Here is a 21184-nt window from a genome sequence, read left to right as displayed (position 1 = left end):
CCTATCTAAAATTCACTTTTTATGATGCGCATAGTCATATCAGTTTAATCACGAAATTTTGGAGAATCATAACTTTTTCATATGAAGTCAAATTTCAGTGTTATAAACGGAATCCTTATCACATATACTACAACTTTGGTTAAGATTATTTATCTTAAATAATCTTCTATCAAATATTCATTTTATTACTTATTATAGATTAAACGTCTAGCCCGAATCTGTAAGCGTTACAATTAACTCCCCTTATGATGATTACATCCCGAAATCATTAGAAAATATGGCTTGTATAATGACTCTGCATGTTACCTTTCCATCCTAGGTAATAGTCGTAAGTCTTGGACTTATTGACTGTTGGCGGTGCTAAATCTTGAACCTGCTGTTCATTCTAAATTCGATCTTTATCGGAGACTTTTGCTCCTTTAAGAATAGATTTAATTAAAGACGAGGTCTTTAATTCGACTACCATAACACATTAAATGGTCATGCTCTAACGACCTTCTGTCGCATGATGTCTAGACTCAGGTTTCTTTGAGTCAATCTCTAGCATGGACGATACCTTCCTTCATGTTCTAATGTGATATAATCACATTCTAGCATGTAGCACATCTAGGTACACGCTGCTTAATTTTAACGACGATCGTGATACTTTTATTGGTCGCTTCAATTATCTTTTCCTTTAACCTAAAGTCAGATGCTATGTCAAACTTACTTCGTAGATTAATCACACTCGATTCGATATGACCACTAAGGCTGGAATTAATATTTATCTATGTAGTCATTACCGAAACAAAGGTAATTATAGGAATGAACAAGATAACTCAATTACTTAGAGACTTAGTAGCCTTGTGACTCGCCTGATCCAAATGAGTCCTATGTTTTTGGTAGTATAGGCCTCTACTACCTTTCACACCTACTCATGCTTGTCCCAAGAATTGCCTCATAGTCATCGAAGTTATCATTCAAGAAAATATATAGCAACTTAACACATAGATGATGATTGTATTACTCCTAAAAAATGATTACATTGTTATTCAATTTCACCCTACACTATGCCTTATTCCTCAGACTACAAAACATAATACTATCTATATAGGATAACTACTTTATGTCTTGACTATGGAGGAGCGACTTCCTTTTTAAGAATTGTCTGCTTCATCTATCTCTGCATCAAGGATCATCTGGAATGCCCTCGCTTTTAGTTTTAGCTATACGTTTGGCTTTGCAGCTCCTTCCCTTATTAGGCAGTCTTGATTGAAATGTCCTTCTTTACCACATTTAAAGCAGACTTCTTTCTTGGTTGTGCATTCATTAGCATAGTGACCAGTCTTCCCATAGTTGAAGCAGGTCACTCCTTTAATGCATTTTCCCAATTGTTTCTTTCTGCACTTGTCACACCACTTGGCTTCCTTGTTACCCCCGGACCTCTTGACGTTGGGGCCAGACTTCAAGAATCTCCCTTTTGTATTAGATCTTGAATATCCCTCAAGCTTCCTTTTCTCAGCTTTTTCAAGACCATTATCCCTTACCTGGGTCTCTATGTTCCTAGCTGCCCAAATGGCTGCTTTTAGATTCGTTGTTAGCTTCAGTGTTGGACCAAAATACGCCGATAGTCCACTAGAAAACTTATTTACTTTTGAAAGTTCGATAGGAACTAGGTAAGGAACTAGTTTCATCTTCTTAGTAAAAGTTGCAACATACTCGCTGACACTCGTCTTTCCTTTCTTTAGGTTCTGGAATTCATTATTGATCTCCAGAAGGTCTTACTCAGAACAATACTTACTTTTCAGCTATTGATGGAAGTCTTCCCATGACATCTTACTAGCTTTTCCTTTGGGCATGGTATCAGCCAATAACTTCCACTAACTTAAAACCCTAATCTTTAGTTGTTGGATTACAAGGACAATCCTCTTTTTGTTGCTGCAGTCGTAGCTCTCAAATATAATCTCCATTTTTAGAGATCTAGTCCATGACTTCTATTGGTTTTGGGGTTCCAGAAAGAGTCGGTGGTTTGGTAGCCATGAATTAATCCTTATACTTACATTCACATGTCTTAATCCTATCATCAGGATGGTTCCTCCTTATTACTTAGGGCTTAGCCTGGCTAATAGTCCGACTAAAATTTCCCTCATCCGATTGTTCCTCTTCCAACTCATGTTGTATGGAGGGTGTAGTAGGATCTCTTCTATTTTCTTGAATGATATGTCTCATTTCTTCCCTCTGTTTGGCTAACAGATCCCTAATCATGGATATTGTTACAGGTTCAGTTGCAGGTACTATCTCAGGTGCATGCCTAATTACTCGAGGCTCACGCTGACGGTTTCCATTATCGTTTCCCAATCCACTTTGTGTCCATACCATGATGTTCTATACACCAAAGCAGGAATTTAGTGTATCGATATGAGAATATAGACAAGGAAGGTTTAGATGCATAATTCCCCTTATTACTCTAAAAAGTTACATGTCATTTCTAATACCATAATGAAACATTTAGAAGCCTAAACACATAAATTTTCTTTATTCTAAGTTATGATCAGCAATAAACCTTCATATATTCATGTATTAGTAACATAGGTAGGCAACCTAAGGCATACTACAAATCATTTAGCACATAAGAGCAAGTTTAGGCATCTTATCCTAAGGTAAGCTAGTGTTTGTTCCAATTCAAGTGTATTACCTAAAATGTAATAGATACACATCTCATGATCGTTGCTTACAATTCTAAGTTTAAGTCTATAAATCCTCTAAAAATCCTAGTTCGCTTAAACTAATACTTTGATACTAACAATGACATCCTCAATTTTCACGGCCAAAAAAGACGGTTTTATTTATGCTTACTTAAAACATATTTTATTTATAAATGTGGAATTTGTCCCATAAAAAGTATTTCCAAAGAAATGTTTTCCATTGATTCATTAAAACTTGGGGATACCTGATACAAAACATACACATAAACAGACTTTACAATATCTTAGACTAACAATCTACATCTACTTGAATCTCTTATCATTCATGTACCTTTGTATCGCTACCTATGATATAAAGAAATTGAGTCAGTCAGGTTGGCAAACCTGGTGAGTACATAGGGTTTTCAATCCCACAATCTTTATATATATATATATATATATATATATATATATATATATATATATATATATATATAAATCATACTATCGAATCAGGAATGAATGGTTTAAGCTAATCCATACCCTCAGATCAGGAATAAATGACTATACTTAATCCATACTCTCGGGTCAGTAATGAATGACAATACTTAATCTATACTCTCGGATCAGTAATGAGTGACTATGCTTAATCCATACTCCCGGATCAATAATGAATGACTATAGTTATTCCATACGCTCGGATCAGTAAGGAATAACTATACTTAATCCATACTCCCAGATCAAGAATGAATGATTATACTTAATCCATACTATCAAATCAGTAATGAATAACTATATTTAATCCATACTCTCAGATCAGGAATAAATGTCTTTAACGTACCAATAAGAAGATATTGCCCAATATTCAACTTATTAAGCCTAACCTCGTTTACAAGTCTTATCTTATTTCTTGGAAAAATTATCAGTAAGGTTCAATTGGCATATGTTGAAGGGAGGAACATATTGGATCGTCCTCTAATAGTCAATGAGGTATATACGTGGGCGAAAAAGACTATAAAAAGGTATTACTATTCAAAGTTGATTTTGATAAAACGTTCGACTCCAAGAATTGGGGATTTCATGACTAGAAACTTTCTCAATTAGGTTTTGGTAATAGGTGGAGAGGGCGGATACGTAGGTGTCTCTCTTCATTACGTGCTTCAGTTATAATCAACTGGGCACCAACTAAAGAGTTCAATATCACAAGGGGAGTACACCAAGATGATCCTTTGTCCTTATTTCTGTTTTATCATAGCTATGGAAGGACTGAATGTTGCTCTCAAATCAACTATGGAGAAATATTTCTTCAAAGGCATCAATATCTCGGATGGTAGCCCAACTGTTTCACACCTCTTTTATGCTGATGATGCATAAGTTTTGTAGGAATGTTCTCATTATAATCTTAAAAACCTTGCTCGTATTTTCAAATGTATATAAATACTAAATAGATGTAAATATATTTTTAAATGCTAAGTACAAGCAAATATATTTTTAAATATATAGAAAAAACTTATACATTTAAAAACATATTAAAAAATATACAAATAAAATATTTGTATACATTTAAAAACATATTAAACATATATAATAATAATAATAATAATAATAATAATAATAATAATAATAATAACAATTAAAATAAGGGTAAATCCAAACATTTATTTAAGACTTAAGGGTAAATCCGAACATTTTTTATAACTCAAGGGCTTTACTGATATCAGGTAACTGGTAGTTTACCTGGAAACTGGCTAAAGGGTATAAATGAATAAATTAAACAAAACATCCAACTTTACTAGACCTAAAACAGGCTGCACATTAAAAATGATATTTTTTTGAAAACTTAAAGGCTTTTATGTCATTTTCCCTAGTATTCTAGGTTTTAAGGCACCACATTCCTGTTTAATTACCTTGGTGTCCCGATTGGGGCAAACATGAATTTGAAAAAAAAAAATTGGCAGCCCCTCATCAATAAATTACAATCAAAACTATCCACTTGGAAAGCTAGTGCACTATCCTTCGGTGACAGATTAACCCTCGTGAAATCTATGCTTGGCAATTTACCTACATATGTTCTCTCTATCTTTGTGGCTCCGAAGGGAGTGGTAGAGAAACTTGAGTCCATTCGTCGAAGGTTCATTTGGGGTGGGAACAAGAAAAACAAAAGGTTCATTGGGTGTCATGGGACAGTGTCACTTAGAACAGATGCTTAAGGATAGGTTCAATTAGAGCTCTTAACATGGGTCTCACTGTCTAGTGGTGGTGGAGACTAAAACGAGAGTCTACATGTCTTTGGAGCCGTGTGATACATAACATATATAATCTTGAAGGTAAACCAGTTGGGCAAACACTTTATTCTGGAATTCTGAAAGATAGATATCCTCACTTTTTTTTTGCAATATCCTTTTTTTTTGTTGTAATGTTTAACCTGCACTTTAATTTCTTTGTTTTTTTTTGCCCCTGCCCAGCTACTAGCTCGGTCTGGTGGCTTGCTAATGATATGACCGTTTGCAAAAATAAAAAAACTATTTATGAACATTTTATGGTTTTATAGATGGGTCGTAGATACATATATTCATTTATTTAGGTTATAGTTTATATATTGAATAATAAAAACAAAAACATAGTATTTTTTTCTTTTTTATTATAAAAAGCCAACAATGTTAGAAAAAGAATATGAGATTTTTATTAGATATGATACACATCAAATATTGATTTTTTCTTTATGGAAACGTCTATAATAATATTTCCCTTGGCTTTTTTTCAACAACACATACCTTCACTATTGCCCTCGATTTATACGTGTCAATAAGATCTTGTTGACGATGTAATTTATAAAATATAATATAGAAGCATTTTATAGTAGATTAAGAATAAAGAGAATAAATGAAAATGCTTCTAACAAACCAAGGGGATGATACGAAAAATTAAGTGAATGAGGCTAAAAGAGATGGACCGATCCCATACTACGAATCAAACTAAATGAAAAGTAGTATATATATTAGAGAATTTTTTTTATGAAAATGTCTTTTTTCTAAAAATGTCCATTCAAAAGTAAGTCATTTTTATAAAACATCAAATCCTCATTGGCTCAAGTCAAAATATTGCCAATTTAACAAAATAAATTTCCACTCATGTCTCGAAATAATTTTTCAATTTGTTTTCGTGTACACCTTTTTTAAATACTAATATATTGAACTCGAAATATAATACATTTTACGAGACAATGTTAGATTACAAAACATGTTGCGTTTTGTATTTATTAATCATTATAACTTTATAACAATCAGATTATTAAATAACAAAATTGGCTGAACTCTTTGTTTGACTAATGTAATTAGATTCAAATATTAATATCAAGCACACAAGAACCAATAAAAAAGGAGCGAATGAAATTATTTTCTAGGAACGTCGATCTCGGTATTTGAGTTTCAAATAGTCATTCCTAACAAAGAATTTAGTCCAAAATTTAATTTAAAATTAATGTTTTAGTTAGTATTTATTTTTATTAAACTATAAATTAAAGTGTTTTTTTACCACGAACTCCGTTTTCTTTAACGACAGCGTAAAATTTGTTCCTTTTTAGAAAGTTTTATTCTTCAAGAAATATGCGTTATCCATAAAATTAGCCGACAGACTCTAAACGGAAGTTGTGAATCTCGTCTGTAATAGCCCAAATTTTTCAGAAAATTTTTAAACTTTTAATTTCATAACATCAACCATAGGAAGTACAAAAATCCCAATACATATCCATATTATTTTAAACATTATAAAGCTAAATGTGAAAACACCGGAGAATGCATGACTCATCATCAGGTTGGGCCCTTACCCTTATCCATAGAAGTACCTAAAACATTCAATAAAACTGTAAGCACAAACTTCGTGTGTTTCCCAATCACACAAATCATATAATCACATCAAGTCATGCTCATACATATGCAAAAAGGTTGCCATGCAATGTTTTAAAAACCGGTTTGAACCGGCCGGTCGAACCGGTTGGACCGGGAACCGGTGGAGAGAACGGTTTAACTATCACCGGTTTTACATTGATTTATGAACCGGATTGAACCGGCCGGTTTTTTGAAAAAACCTGTTGAACCGGTCAAAATAAACCGATTGAATCGGTTAAATCGAATACAAACACATGAAAAAGAACAATTTACATAATAAACTTTGGTGATTTTTTTTCATATCTATTTAGTTTTCTCTAAATAAAAACATATGATAAATGTTATAAAGTTTTTTGATGTGTTTGTATTCATTTAAAACTATATTTCATTACGGTATTATAATTTATTTTCTTTTTGACGTATATGGATTGGTGAAAAATACTAAAACTTATGGTTATGTGTAATTTTAATGTATTTGGATTCATCTACAACTTATTTTATTTGTATTTTTTATGTTTGAATTTGTAAACATCACGTTCATAATTTATATATGTATGTATGTGTAGGAAAATAGGAAAAAAGACCGGTTCCCGGCTCGACCACCGGGTCAACCGGTTTCTGTAGTTTTAATGTTTTTTCCTATTTTCCTACACATACATACATATATAAATTATGAACGTGATGTTTACAAATTCAAACATAAAAAATACAAATAAAATAAGTTGTAGATGAATCCAAATACATTAAAATTACAAATAACCATAAGTTTTAGTATTTTTCACCAATCCATATACGTCAAAAAGAAAATAAATTATAATACCGTAATGAAATATAGTTTTAAATGAATACAAACACATCAAAAAACTTTATAACATTTATCATATGTTTTTATTTAGAGAAAACTAAATAGATATGAAAAAAATCATCAAAGTTTATTATGTAAATTGTTCTTTTTCATGTGTTTGTATTCGATTTAACCGGTTCAACCGGTTTATTTTGACCGGTTCAACTGTTTTTTTTTTCAAAAAACCGGCCGGTTCAATCCGGCTCATAAATCAATGTAAAATCGAGGATAGTTAAACCGCTCTCTCCACCGGTTCGACCGGCCGGTTCAAACCGGTTTTTAAAACATTGTCATGGACTCCCTCCATGGTCTTCAATGGAATGTCATGGGCTACCCCCATGGTCTTATATCATCATGCTATGGGCTCCAACATGGTCTTGCCAAGTGTCATGGGTTCCCCCCATGGTCTTCACATAAACTCATACATAAATCCAATTGCAAACCCTTACACATTCCAATACAAAACATTTCATATCAATTAATGGGCCGACCTTGGTGCCTATGACCCATGAGTGTGGTGAGAAGTCTCACATCAATACTGCACCGAAGCTGACTAGGTCGAGATTCCAATATCCACTCTACACAACCCTAAAACAGAAACAATTTCCTCAATTGCAACTCAAAATGCCCAAAAACCCTTAAAGGTCAAACTTGATCGAAGACCAAGGTTAAAGATCAAAGTCAACGTCTTGAGTTGACCCAACTCGTCGAGTTGTCTCTTCAACTCGTCGAGTTTCCCTATTATCTGATCAGATCGCGAAAAATCCCATCAACTCGTCGAGTTCACTGATGAACTTGCTGAGTTGGCCAGGAATCCAACTGTGACAACCCAAAAATTTCCGTTAGTTTTAACGTCTAAATAAATTACGTCAAAAATTAGCCAAATTTATCCCGAAAATATTTTTGACCGGATTTAAACCCGTTGGAATTTTTTAATTAATATTCGTCAAGCGAAAATAAAAACACGTAAATTATCTTTCCATTTATTTGGAAAAAGTTTATTTTTATTTGCGGCCATTTAACCGGGTAAAATTTTAAACCTCGTTAAACATAAGTATCGGGTAGTCGTATACCGGGTACAACACCCAAACCCTATATAAGGGTGGGTGGACACTCCTTAGAAGCCTTTTCCCACCTTAGACTCTCTCTCTACTTTCTCTCTCTACAAACGGGTTTTGGTCAAAAATCGCCCCTCCAAGCCTCAAATCGGTAAGTAAACCTTCCTAGCTTGTTATCTAACTTATCTAGCTTGCAAATTCATGACTTAATCATCCAAAAACTCCCCAAGAACATGAGTTTACGGTCTTGGGAGCCTCCCAAAATCGTAAACCCCTTTGGAAGTGGGTTTGATGCCCAAAAACCCTCCCAAACACTTCGCATACTTAGCAATGGCTTAGAGGCTTATCCGAAAGGACTTAGAACACCAAAATCGGACCAAATGGGGAGTAAACATGAGTTTATGGTCTAAGGATGTTCTTAGAACGTAAACCCATATTCATAGACCATAAACACCTTTAAGGTGTTAAACTACCCCTCAAACACCTCCAAAAGCTTCCATGAGTGCTTAGAGCCTTGTAATCCTTCGTTTGATGCACCAAAACATAGGATTCATGGACAAAATGAGTTTACTGCCGTAAACTCATGTGTTTAAGGTAGTAAACTCCCCAAGAACATCTTCTTAGACCGTAAACACCTTTCCAAGGTGTTTAAGTGCCCTAAACACCTTCCTATGCTCCTAAAAGTGACTAGAACCTTACATGCATGAGTTAGAACCACCAAACAACAAAAGAAATGGACCAACATGAGTTTACTACCGTAAAATCATGTGTTTAGGTCGTAAACTCCTCAAGGAGTAGTCATAGGCCGTAAACTCCTCAAATGGTCCATTTTGAAGCCTTAAACCCTTCATAAGCCCTAGAATTGAACCTAGCCTAGTTCCACAAGTGTTATAAGACCTTAAAGCATCAAAGAACACACCATCCATAAGTTTATGGCCGTAAACTCATGGGGACAAGGTCTTAGGGCTGTAAACTCTATAAAGAGTTTACTCTTGAAGAGTAAACTCCCTATCTCGGCCATACACACCCTTAAATGTTACCTGGGACACTCCTAGCACTTGACCAAAGTGTTTTCCCGCATTTTAGGATGCGTATACGTGTTTAATTAATATTATATTTACTAATTGTATGTAACCATATGTCATCATATGTTAATAGGTCACAAGTGTGTTCAAGTCTTTACTTGACACCGAGCACCCAACCGACACTTTCGTTCGATCCGCTTACAACAGGTGAGTTCATACCCCTGAATTAACCTTTTAAATGTTTTTACATGCTTTTAGGGGGGGGGGGAATACAAGTTAAAACATGTCAGTTATCATATAAATCACATGTGATTGATAACCCGCATGCACAAGGATTTATTACACTGTTAACTGTTTTACCAAGTATGATACTGTAAATGGTTTTCTAAAACGTCTTTACTTGTTCAAAGCTTTTCTCAAATTGACTCTCACGCTATATGTTTTATTTCAGATTCAGTTACAGCAGTATTTTAAATAAAGGATTTCTTTACCTATAATGTTTTCTCAAAGTTTCATTTAAAACTTGTTTATGAAAGGTTTTCAAAGGATTTCTAAAGGTTTTCAAACTTATTTTACAAAAGAATACCAAGTCGTGATTTTCTTAAGTATAAAGGTTTTCCAAAGTTTTCATCAAAGTTTTCTTCCATGTGTTTATACTCCTACTTCGTTAGATACTACTGCTTCATTATACTTCTACTTAGTTAATGCTCCTACTTAGTTAAATGCTACTACTTTGTTAACGCTTCAACTTAGTGATACGCTTCTACTTAGTGATACGCTTCTACTTGTTAACGCTTCTACTTAGTGATACGCTTCTACTTGTTAACGCTTCTACTTAGTGATACGCTTCTACTTAGTGATACACTTCTACTTGTTAACGCTTCTACTTCGTGATACGCTTCTACTTCGTCAAACGCTTCTACTTCGTGAAACGCTCCTACTATGTTAATGCTACTACTTCATAAACGCTTCTACTTTATTAACGCTTCTACTTTGAGAAACGCTTCTACTTTGTTAACACTTCTACTTAGTTAAATGCTTCTACGTCGTTAAATGCATGCCTATACTTGTATAGTTATATAAATAATGCTTAAAGTACTTAGGAAGGCTAGCTTGCCCTATTTCCTTTTCCTCGTTTGGATGTGGTCTGGTGGGATCGAATATTCGTCCGAAAGTCGTTTAATCATTAATTATATATCATGTATACATGTATAGACATGAAGGTTTACATCGGTCAGTTTATTTGTGAGTCTCTATCGTTAGCCCAATATTTGCATCAGAACTCACTATACGAGATGCATCTTCAGGACACGGCCTTCTCCGTTGTCAAGTTGGTAACCAGAGTCTCCTGTAGGGAGAACGGGAATTGTGTGTATAGATCTATACGGGATTGACACCCCCACACCCTGACTGCTAGCTACAGTCCACGGCCTACCAAGCCAAGGGGTGAAAAATGTCACATTCTTTCCGACGCTTGCAGGGCGTTAAGTTCTCTAGTGTCTATCAGTATGGTTACGAGTATCTCGGGGTTACCTTATAATTCATGGCCTTAAGGTAACGGGAATTAACACTGTATTCACTGTTTTTAGACCTTGCTAGACGTATCATTCATTTGATATTGTCTAGGGTCTGTATTCACTGTTTTTAGACCTTGCTAGACGTATCATTCATTTGATACTGTCTCGGGTATGTGTCTCCTTTCGTTAGATTGAGCCAGGCGTGTTGTTCATTCGATACTCTCCTGGAGTCTATGATTTCTTTTGCCTTAGTCGGCAGCATTCTCTGCTGAGGCATATGTTATTCTCCTACTTTCTTTAAAATCAAATACCATATTTTGGTAATGATAGTATTTTAGGAAAATTCTCTTTAAAACATAACACTGTCGGGTCTTAGTAGAAGACTGCTTTTATTTAGAAAATATAGGATTTTCTGGAAAGGGACTCTAATACACCGTTGATTCTAAACTACTACTTTTTATAAAGTTATTTGAATAAAATGACACTAAATACTTATGAACTCACCAGCATTTATAAAAATGTTGATACTCGCTTTCAAATAACTTGTATTCTCAGGTCAGCAATAGACAGGTACATTCCAGGAGCTTTTGGTGAAGACAGTTAAGTACCAAGCTACACCTATATTATTACTTGTATTACATTAATGTCTCTATGAAATGTAAACCATGTAAAACTATTACTATTAATGCAATGATGGTTGTACTTTGATTACTATACTGCATATGTTGTGATACTTGACATGACGTCATCCACCCCAGAACGTTTCCACCGTTCCGGTTTTGGGGTGTGACACCAACCTCTTAAGCTGATTCCAACGAATCCAATGGCCCCAAACCTCATACTTCTTCCAAAATGATGTATGAAAGAGTACATTTTTCAGCTTTACTCTCAAGAACCATCTAAAAGGCGTCAATCTCAAACTTTAGGTTCTTTAAAGTGGGTCTTGATCCATTAAGCCCTAAAACTCTGACAACAATGTCCCAAATCATAGATCTGATGTCCCAAGGTTGGAAAATCATGTAAAGTTTCCAAATTTATGTCCATGCATACTAGAGATACACTCTAAAACTCATTGTGGACTTAATAAGGGTATTATTGCATGAAGGAGACATAGGGACCAATAAATTTTGCAACTTTAAGCCAAGAGAGATCATGAAGGGGTCAGATCTAACTTATCAACCCCCTAGAATCCTCATCTTCTTGGACAACTTAACCAAAACCTCAAAATCATACTTAAACTTCAAATAAGGAGATCTAAATGAATACATGACAAGGTGACGACTTTATACCTCAAAGATGCTGCCCTCGAAGAAGAGTTTCTGGATCTAAGGTCCTTCCTTCAAGCTAGATGCTTCCCACTTCTAAGCTCCTTTCAAGAATCAACAAAAAAAACTCTCTAAGCTCACCACACACAAGCTTGCAAGACGGAACACGAAACTAGGGTTTTCTGGATAGGGAGGTTGGTAAGGAGGCCAACCAAAAGGGTTTAAGTCCTTTATATAGGGTTAACACCTTAAAATTAGGGTTTCATCTTTAGCCGTCAACTCCTCGAATTGGGTGTCCCCGACTCATCGAGTTGGACCATTAATAATCGCGGACACAAAGGTCTCGACACGATGAGTTGAAGCTCCCCAACTCATTGAGTTCCCACAAAAACCTTATTATTTTGAGAAACGAATAATACCTAGACCAAGCGCTACATCGTTGATAACTAAGTGTGGATATAAATATTGTTAAAAACAGAGTTCGTATGAACGAGTTATAATTTTTAATAGCACATTTACGTATTAAAATAAAGTATAAATAAAATATATGTATACATACATACACACACACACACACACACACACATATATATATATATACATATGTATATATCATAAGAAATGCATCTACGGTGCGGTCGTTATAAGATTACCGTTGAGTACTTTCGACGTTAATTTAGTACAAATATCGTTAAATCTAATTAAAATAGTATTATAAAGGGCTTTTAGTCGTTTAAATAACTATAAGGTCATTTAAGTAACTATAAAGGGTGGTTTTTGAAAATTCAATTACTATAAATAAGAGGCCCTAGGATCTCATATTTCTTGCACCATTCTCTTGATTCAAGTATTTTTCTCTTCTTATGCCTGAGCATTTCGGCCCCTCGTGATTCGACTTCTCTTTCTGTAGTTTTAGTATATAGCAAAGTGAGCACGGAAGCACTGCAAGAAACTTTTTAGAAAAAAGATTCAGCGACGAAGTTCTGCCCGCGCAGAGTCCGGTGTCTCGCTAAACCACCTGTAAGTTGAGTTATGCTTACCGTAGTATAACTTATATTTAAGCTCATTATCGTTATTATGGACCTATAAACAAGATTTATCAGTGATTCAAAGTCGTTATACTGATTGATCTATTTACGAGACAGGTGTTTAGAATGGTCACGTTGGCTTGGTTGTTGGATTTCAGAAAGGCTATACGCCGAAATGGTCTTGTCTCCCAACTATCCTACTTGGTTGATCCTTACTTGATAGATCTTGAAGTAGACTTTGAGTTAATGATGAATCTAGACTAATAATTATTCGCAACAAATACTAGTCTAAGCATTCTTGTCAATCCCGAAGATAATCCTTAAATAGGTCCCTTAAATTAAATGCTTTAAGTATAGAAAAGCAAGGATAACGGGAACGGGTAATTGGGTTGAATGATTTGATGATATTAAAGAACTTAATTATTGTGGGTTGAAAACCCTATGTGCTCACCACGCTCCCAAGCCTCACCCAATTAGTTTATTGTATTACAGGCAGTGGCATAAGAGCACATGTGTGATGATCGGATGAGGATTATAGATCGTTAGAATAATAGATATTAGTAAGGCTTGTACTATTTCTGTTTATGCTTATGTACTGTATTGACAATGACATCCCAACGTTTTTAATATAATTAAAATAGATTTCTTCGGAAATGCTTTGATAATATTTTTATCATATTTTTTGGGAACAGATTCTGCAATATTCTTCTTCAAAAAGATAGTCTGATTTTTAAATAAAGCATAAACAAATCGTTCTTTTCTGACTTTGAAATTGGGGATGTCACAATTAAATTGCTTAAAAGAGACATACCTAAAACTTGGTGTTACACTAATTGCCAACCATTGAAATATGAACCAACCATTGATTGAAATGTTATTCATTTGTTGAGTTATAACCATTCCTAACAAACATGTGAATACACATAATAAATGTCAATAGACGTATATTGTTAGTTCATAGTAATAGCTATTTATCACTTGTTGATTATTACATAGTATATTCACACATGAATGTATAATAATATGTGAATATTATACGATATATGTTGTTTATGTTGTATATTCATATGTGATATCACATAGTATATTCACATGTTATATTACATGTAATATTCACATGTGAATATTACATGGTATATTCACATATGAATATTATATGGTAAATTCACATGTGAATATTATATGATATATATTCACTTGTGAATATTACACATTATCTTGACATTTAAAATTGCATGGTATATTTGTTCACTAATATTACACATTATATTCAAATATGAATATTATATAGTATATTTATGACACACCATATTCACATTTATATATTAAATGATACATTTACTTGTGAATATTACATAGTATATTCACTTGTGAATATTAGATGATATATTCACTTATGAATATTAGATGGTATATACATATGTAAATATCACACAGTATACTCACATATGAATATTACAAGGTGTATTCACAAATAAATATAATTTTTATATGTTATTGGCATATGAATAACATACAAACTTGCATATTTGTTTTTTTCTAATAATCATATATCGATTCAGGTCTGGATATTACATGGTGTACATACAAAAATTCGTTTTTGGTTCTTTCAATCCAACCTTCAATTCTACTTGAATACGAGCATATCTTCAACATCTGCGATTAATTATACTCTCAACGTCATTAGATTAACATCATCGATAATCAACAATAGATCTACTTCATATCATCCGTTCAACATTGATCATCAAACAAAACTTTGAAATTAAGGTTAGAAAAACATAAAACCATTTTTGTTGAAAAACATTATATAATTCTCTATCGATCAACTATTTTGTAAGTTTTAAATAATCCAAGTATCAAGTTTTTAACAATATTTATAAAAGCTAACTTGTATGTAGACCATGTAATATCTTGACCTGAATCAGTATATGATTATTAGAAGAAAAAACAAATATGCATGTTTGTATGTTATTCATATACCAATAACATATAAAAATTATATTTATTTGTGAATACACCTTGTAATATTCATATGTGAGTATACTGTGTAATATTTACATATGAATATACCATCTAATATTCATAAGGGAATATACCATCTAATATTCACAAGTGAATATACTATGTAATATTCACAAGTAATGTATCATTTAATATATAAATGTGAATATAGTGTGTCATATTCACAAGTGAATATACTATATAATATTCATATTTGAATATAATGTGTAATATTAGTGAATGAATATACCATGCAATTTTAAATGTCAAGATAATGTGTAATATTTACAAGTGAATATATATCATATAATATTCACATGTGAATCTACCATATAATGTGCATATGTGAATATACCATGTAATATTCACATGTGAATATTACATGTAATATCACATGTGAATATACTATGTGATATCACATATGAATATACAACATAAACAACATATATCGTATAATATTCACATATTATTATACATTCATGTGTGAATATACTATGTAATAATCAACAAGTGATAAATAGCTATTACTATGAACTAACAATATACGTCTATTGACATTTATTATGTGTATTCACATGTTTGTTAGGAATGGTTATAACTCAACAAATGAATAACATTTCAATCAATGGTTGGTTCATATTTCAATGGTTGGCAATTAGTGTAACACCAAGTTTTAGGTATGTCTCTTTTAAGCAATTTAATTGTGACATCCCCAATTTCAAAGTCAGAAAAGAACGATTTGTTTATGCTTTATTTAAAAATCAGACTATCTTTTTGAAGAAGAATATTGCAGAATCTGTTCCCAAAAAATATGATAAAAATATTATCAAAGCATTTCCAAAGAAATCTATTTTAATTATATTAAAAACGTTGGGATGTCATTGTCAATACAGTACATAAGCATAAACAGAAATAGTACAGGCCTTACAAATATCTTCTATTCTTACGACCTATAATCCATAGTTCTCTCATCCAATCATCACACGTGTGCTCTTATGTCACTACCTGTAATACAAGAAACTGAGTGGACCAGGCTTGGAACCGTGATGATCACATAGGGTTTTCAACCCATAATAATTAAGTTCTTTAATTTTATCAATTCATTCAACCCGATTACCCGTTCCCGTTATCCTCACTTTCTATACCTAAAACATCTAATTTAAGGGACCTATTTAAGGATTATCTTCGGGATTGACAATAATGCTTAGGGGATTCCTTAGCAATATATATCAGTAAAGCAACCATGAGGGGGATGGAGTACACCTGGTGAACACGTCGTTCACAAACACCTACAGGTTGCGAGCCTACCAGTGTTCCACTAGACTGTCTAGAATAGTCTATGGTCGTCATCTATACTCCGATAGATGACTGGATCATCTTTAACATCAAGGTCTCTCATTATTTATTTCATTATTCATCATCTATATCATCTACCCATCTCTACCCAACATAATTATAGGTATAAAATACATATACAGTTTAAATCGAGTAAAACATGTATAAATCGTTCATCTAGCATAGATATCAGGAACACAGATAATAGGCACATATAGCAAGTAATTTACATTAAATACTTCATAAATATATGAAAGATGAAAGTAACTATGCACTCACTTGTTAAAGTGACAACTCGTAAGTCGGGCAGCGCTTCGCTTCTAACAATGGTGTTCTCCTTTGACAAAACCTAGTATCATTATTACTAAGTCTCAGTCTATTATTTATTGTGACTAATTATTAGTCTAGATACATCATTAATTCAAAGTCTACTTCAAGATCTATCAAGTAAGGATCCAACAGGCAGGACAGTTGGGAGGTAGGAACATTTCGGCATATAGCCTTTCTGAAATCCAACAAGCATGCCAACGTGACCATTCTATACACCTCTCTGGTAAGTAGATCAATCAGTATAACGACTTTGAATTACTGATAAATCTTGTTTATAGGTTCATAATAACGATAATTAACTTAAACATAAGTTGTACTTAAATTACAGTAAGCATAACTCAACTTACAGGTGGTTTAGCGAGAAACCGGACTCTGCGTGGGCAAAACTTTGTCGCCGAATCTTTTTCCTAAAAAGATTCTTGTAGCGCTTCCATGCTCACCTTGCTATACTAAAACTACAGAAAGAGAAGTCGAATCACGAGGACCGAAATGCTTGTTCATAAGAAGAGAAAGACTCTTGAATCAAGAGAATGATGCAAGAAATATGAGAGCCTAGAGCCTCTTATTTATAGTAAATGAATTTTTAAAAACCACCCTCTATAGTTACTTAAATGATGTTATTGTTATTTAAACGACTAAACACTCATTTATAATACTATTTTAAATTGATTTAACGATATATATATATATATATATATATATATATATATATATATATATATATATATATATATATATATATATATATATATATATATATGATTTATACTTTATTTTAATACATAAATGTGCTATTATAAATTATAACTCGTTCATACGAACTCCATTTTTGACGTTATTTATATCCACACTTAGCTATCGCCGAGATCTACCGCTTTCATTTAGATTCCGTCGGCTAATTTTGACTTTACTTTTCATCCATATTCTTTTATAAAATTAAATGATTTTGCTAAAATGATAATTTATCATACGGATTTCGTTTTTGGCATTCTTTTTTCGGAAAATTCATATGTTAAAGAGTACTACGATTATCTTTTTGGTGGCTTTAGCTAAAAGTCAACCATTCTCTTCGTAGCTTTTTACATCACACATTCCTTGTGCGCGACTGACTTTTATATCTTATAAAAATAATATCTAATTCATACGGATTCAGGTTTCGACGAAATTTATATTTTCGGGATCCGAACGACGTGTACTTCCTATATCCTATATATATATATATATATATATATATATATATATATATATATATATATATATATATATATATATTGGCGCACTAATTTTTACGATTTACTGACAATTCGGTTGATTTTTCCTATTTTATTATATAATAATCATGAAAGACATAATATTGACATAATTATTCTTTATTATGTCAAATAGGTTTTAATTTTTGACACTAACTATTACATCATCATAATAACGCTTAGCCAGAAACATGGGCGTTACATCAATATTTCGAATTTTGGATTTATGGTGGACACAACGTGGTGATGGAGTCCCACGACGTGGCATATATTTGCTACAACATGCCCGCTGTTTAATGGTAAACCCTAATTCGGGGTCTAGGCCCCTATTTAAGGGATTTGATGGTTAGGGTTGCCCACACTCAGCCTCAATCACACTCTTTCTCAACCTCCAAGAGAAAAGCCTAGCCTCATTTGCTAACCTTTGAGGTTTTGTGGTGTTTGGTGACGTTTTGAAGAAGAAGAAGGCACCCTTGGAATTTGTTTTAGCAAGAAACTCTTCCCATCCCTCTTATGCATGTTTTTTGGACTCTTGTAAGTCCTCGAGATCCAATTATTATGATACTTGTCTTTAGATCTAGCCCTTTTTCCCTTAATCTTCATGGGGTGAGAATTTGGAAGGTTGGATCTCATAAAGTTGGCAACTTTATGGATATATGTGTTTATCTTAGTGTCATATGTTCTAGATCAGAGGATCTTGGGAGATTTGGTCCCATGCTCAAGCTACGAGTTCCTAATATCCTTGTTTTTTACTTAAAATGGAAATTACATGCATTATACATACATATCCATGAAGCTAAGATTTTTATGGTGCATTAGGTGTAGGAAACCCTTCTAGAAACCTTGGAATAGTAGTTCTAGAGGTTAGGTGCTTAATGGGTATTTCATGCCATTAGTTACCCTTAAGGAATTAGGGTTTGGAATCTTGACTTGTTGAGGTGTCTTAATGGATAAACTTGGAAACTTTATCCATCAAGACCATGGGAAGGACCAGATCTGAGCTTTTGAGCTCTTGGATTTGTACAACAATGGCTTAATAAGTTAAGTTATCCAAACTAGTCCCCTACGACGTGTCCTTCTATTGCCATGACGTGGAAACTAGGTAAGAGACCGTTTGTTTTTTCGTTTCGTTGTCATAACATGTCCAAGGATGGCCATGATGTGGTGACCTGCTGAAGGTTGACCTTCAAATTTTTAACCGTTAACTGATGACTTTGATCAATTTTGACTTTAGGTCAAATGGAGTAATTTGAGTTGTAGATTGAGGCCTAGTCCTTGGTTGTTGTTTAGGTGACCTGTAGAGTTGAGGATTGGAGCAGTGATCAATTTAGCTATCTTTTGGACTTTGAGGTGATTTTTCCTCACTACACTCATGGGTCGAAGGCATAAATTTTGGCCCACTAGGTTGTGTTAAGTATCCTGGTATATAACATGTTGCTATGCTGTAGTGACCTGTTAGATTGGAAGATATGTATGATTTCCTGTACTAGTTTATTATTGTTTTTCTGTTGCATATGTCGACGTATTGGTGGTGGGGTTGAGATGGGAGGCCAACAAACCCTAGATGATTACGTTGAGGTGGTACTACTTCATGCAGTAGACCAACAAACCCAAGATGGTTGGGTTGAGGCAATATGCCATCGAGTCTGTGCGTCAGTGGCCTCAACGGTGGCCCCTAGCTCCATGATCCGATTTGCCGACACTCAAGTCTGATCCATGAGGTGTGTGATTCGTTGAACCATAATAGGGGGGCCCTGTCTGCCGGTCCTCCATGGCTGAGATTATAGAAACCTCGCTGCATGTCGTATGGTGAATGCTGGTGTTGCTGCCTGCTCCACCTTTCCAGGTCTTCTGCCTAGCGGGGCTTGGGTCCCTGGTAGCCCATACGATTTGCGTGAACCTGGGCGATGTAGGGTAGACTAATGACTTCAGACTCTGCATCTGAGTCCTCTTCCTCCTGTTCCTTTTCTTCTTCTTCCTCCTCCTCTGTATCCTCTTCGGGTTCTTCTTCCATTATTTCCTCAAGATCCTCTTCGGTATCCTCTTCGATCCACCCACCATTTTCCTGGTAGGGAAATAAGGGTCTGTGGACCTGTGAAATCTTGCCATGATGTATGTGCGAGAATAGAGATATGAGAAATATATGAAGGTTTTATGTGTATGATCCTATAGTATTCTAAAATACTCCTATAGTATTTTAATCTTTATGTTTGATTCTAGAGTTTCTTGGTATATAGAATTGTTACGTTTTAGATTTGTTGCCCTCTGCGACAATTCCTAAACACATGTTTGTCATATCTCATATAAATATAGTTGATCAGGCTATATTTATCCTAGATATGATTACATAACTGCCCAGTCTTAATCGCAATGTTTAACTTATCTAAATACTTTTATATGGTTCTTATTACGACACTGTCCTCGTATGTATGCATGTATATATACTCTTATAAAAATACTTATATTTTAAAGGTATACATTTAGTTGGAGTGCTTTAGCTGGATTGTATTTATAGTTGTATATCTTACATGGTTTGATATACTTAGTTCATAATAAACAATCCTCTAATACCTATCTGTCACACCCCCAAACCAGAACGACGAAAACATCTGGGGGCGGATGACTTTCATGTACAGTATCACAACAATTGAATACTAGCGATCAAAGCATTACAACCAATGTATTGAATATTTAATAAGTTTGCATTGTGCTCAAAACATTGTTTACATGATATCAAATGCATATGAAAAAAGTAAATAACGTGATGCAACGACGTCCCATCCACCAAAAACTCTTGTGGTTATTTGTTTACTAGTTTCCCGAGAATACAAGTAATTTTGAAAAGTGTCAACAATAAAGTTGGTGAGTTCATAAGCGTTTTTGTATGAGAAGGATTTTGTAACCGTTTCGTGTAAAATACTAGTGTATACTTCCAGAAAATCCAATATTTTTCTTTAAAATGAACTGTAAGTCTTAAT

The 21184-nt window shown here is 33.8% G+C and overlaps 1 protein-coding gene across 1 annotated transcript; it reads right to left on the bottom strand.

Moving 5' to 3' along the window:
* Positions 1–1205: 1205 nt before the first annotated feature.
* On the bottom strand, positions 1206–20220 carry LOC111890546 (uncharacterized). The gene is made up of 2 exons (XM_023886655.1): positions 20107–20220; positions 1206–1730 (listed from the first exon to the last, which is right to left on the bottom strand). The coding sequence occupies exons 1-2, from the start codon at positions 20218–20220 to the stop codon at positions 1206–1208; spliced, it is 639 nt and encodes a 212-aa protein (XP_023742423.1).
* Between the last annotated feature and the right edge of the window lie 964 nt (positions 20221–21184).

Source organism: Lactuca sativa, chromosome 6 (genome assembly GCF_002870075.4).
Source record: "Lactuca sativa cultivar Salinas chromosome 6, Lsat_Salinas_v11, whole genome shotgun sequence".
Taxonomy (NCBI): Eukaryota; Viridiplantae; Streptophyta; class Magnoliopsida; order Asterales; family Asteraceae; genus Lactuca; species Lactuca sativa.
The sequence above is the reverse complement of the archived record's forward strand: the minus strand, read 5'-3'. Positions and strand labels throughout refer to the sequence as shown.

What these genes read in the sequence shown, in the direction of transcription:
- LOC111890546 (XM_023886655.1), bottom strand. Translation starts at nt 20,220, where the DNA reads ATGGAAGAAGAACCCGAAGAGGATACAGAGGAGGAGGAAGAAGAAGAA. An exon ending in GTCTACCCTACATCGCCCAG is followed by an intron (nt 1,731 to 20,106) that starts GTTCACGCAAAT and finishes AATGAATTCCAG; the next exon opens with AACCTAAAGAAAGGAAAGAC.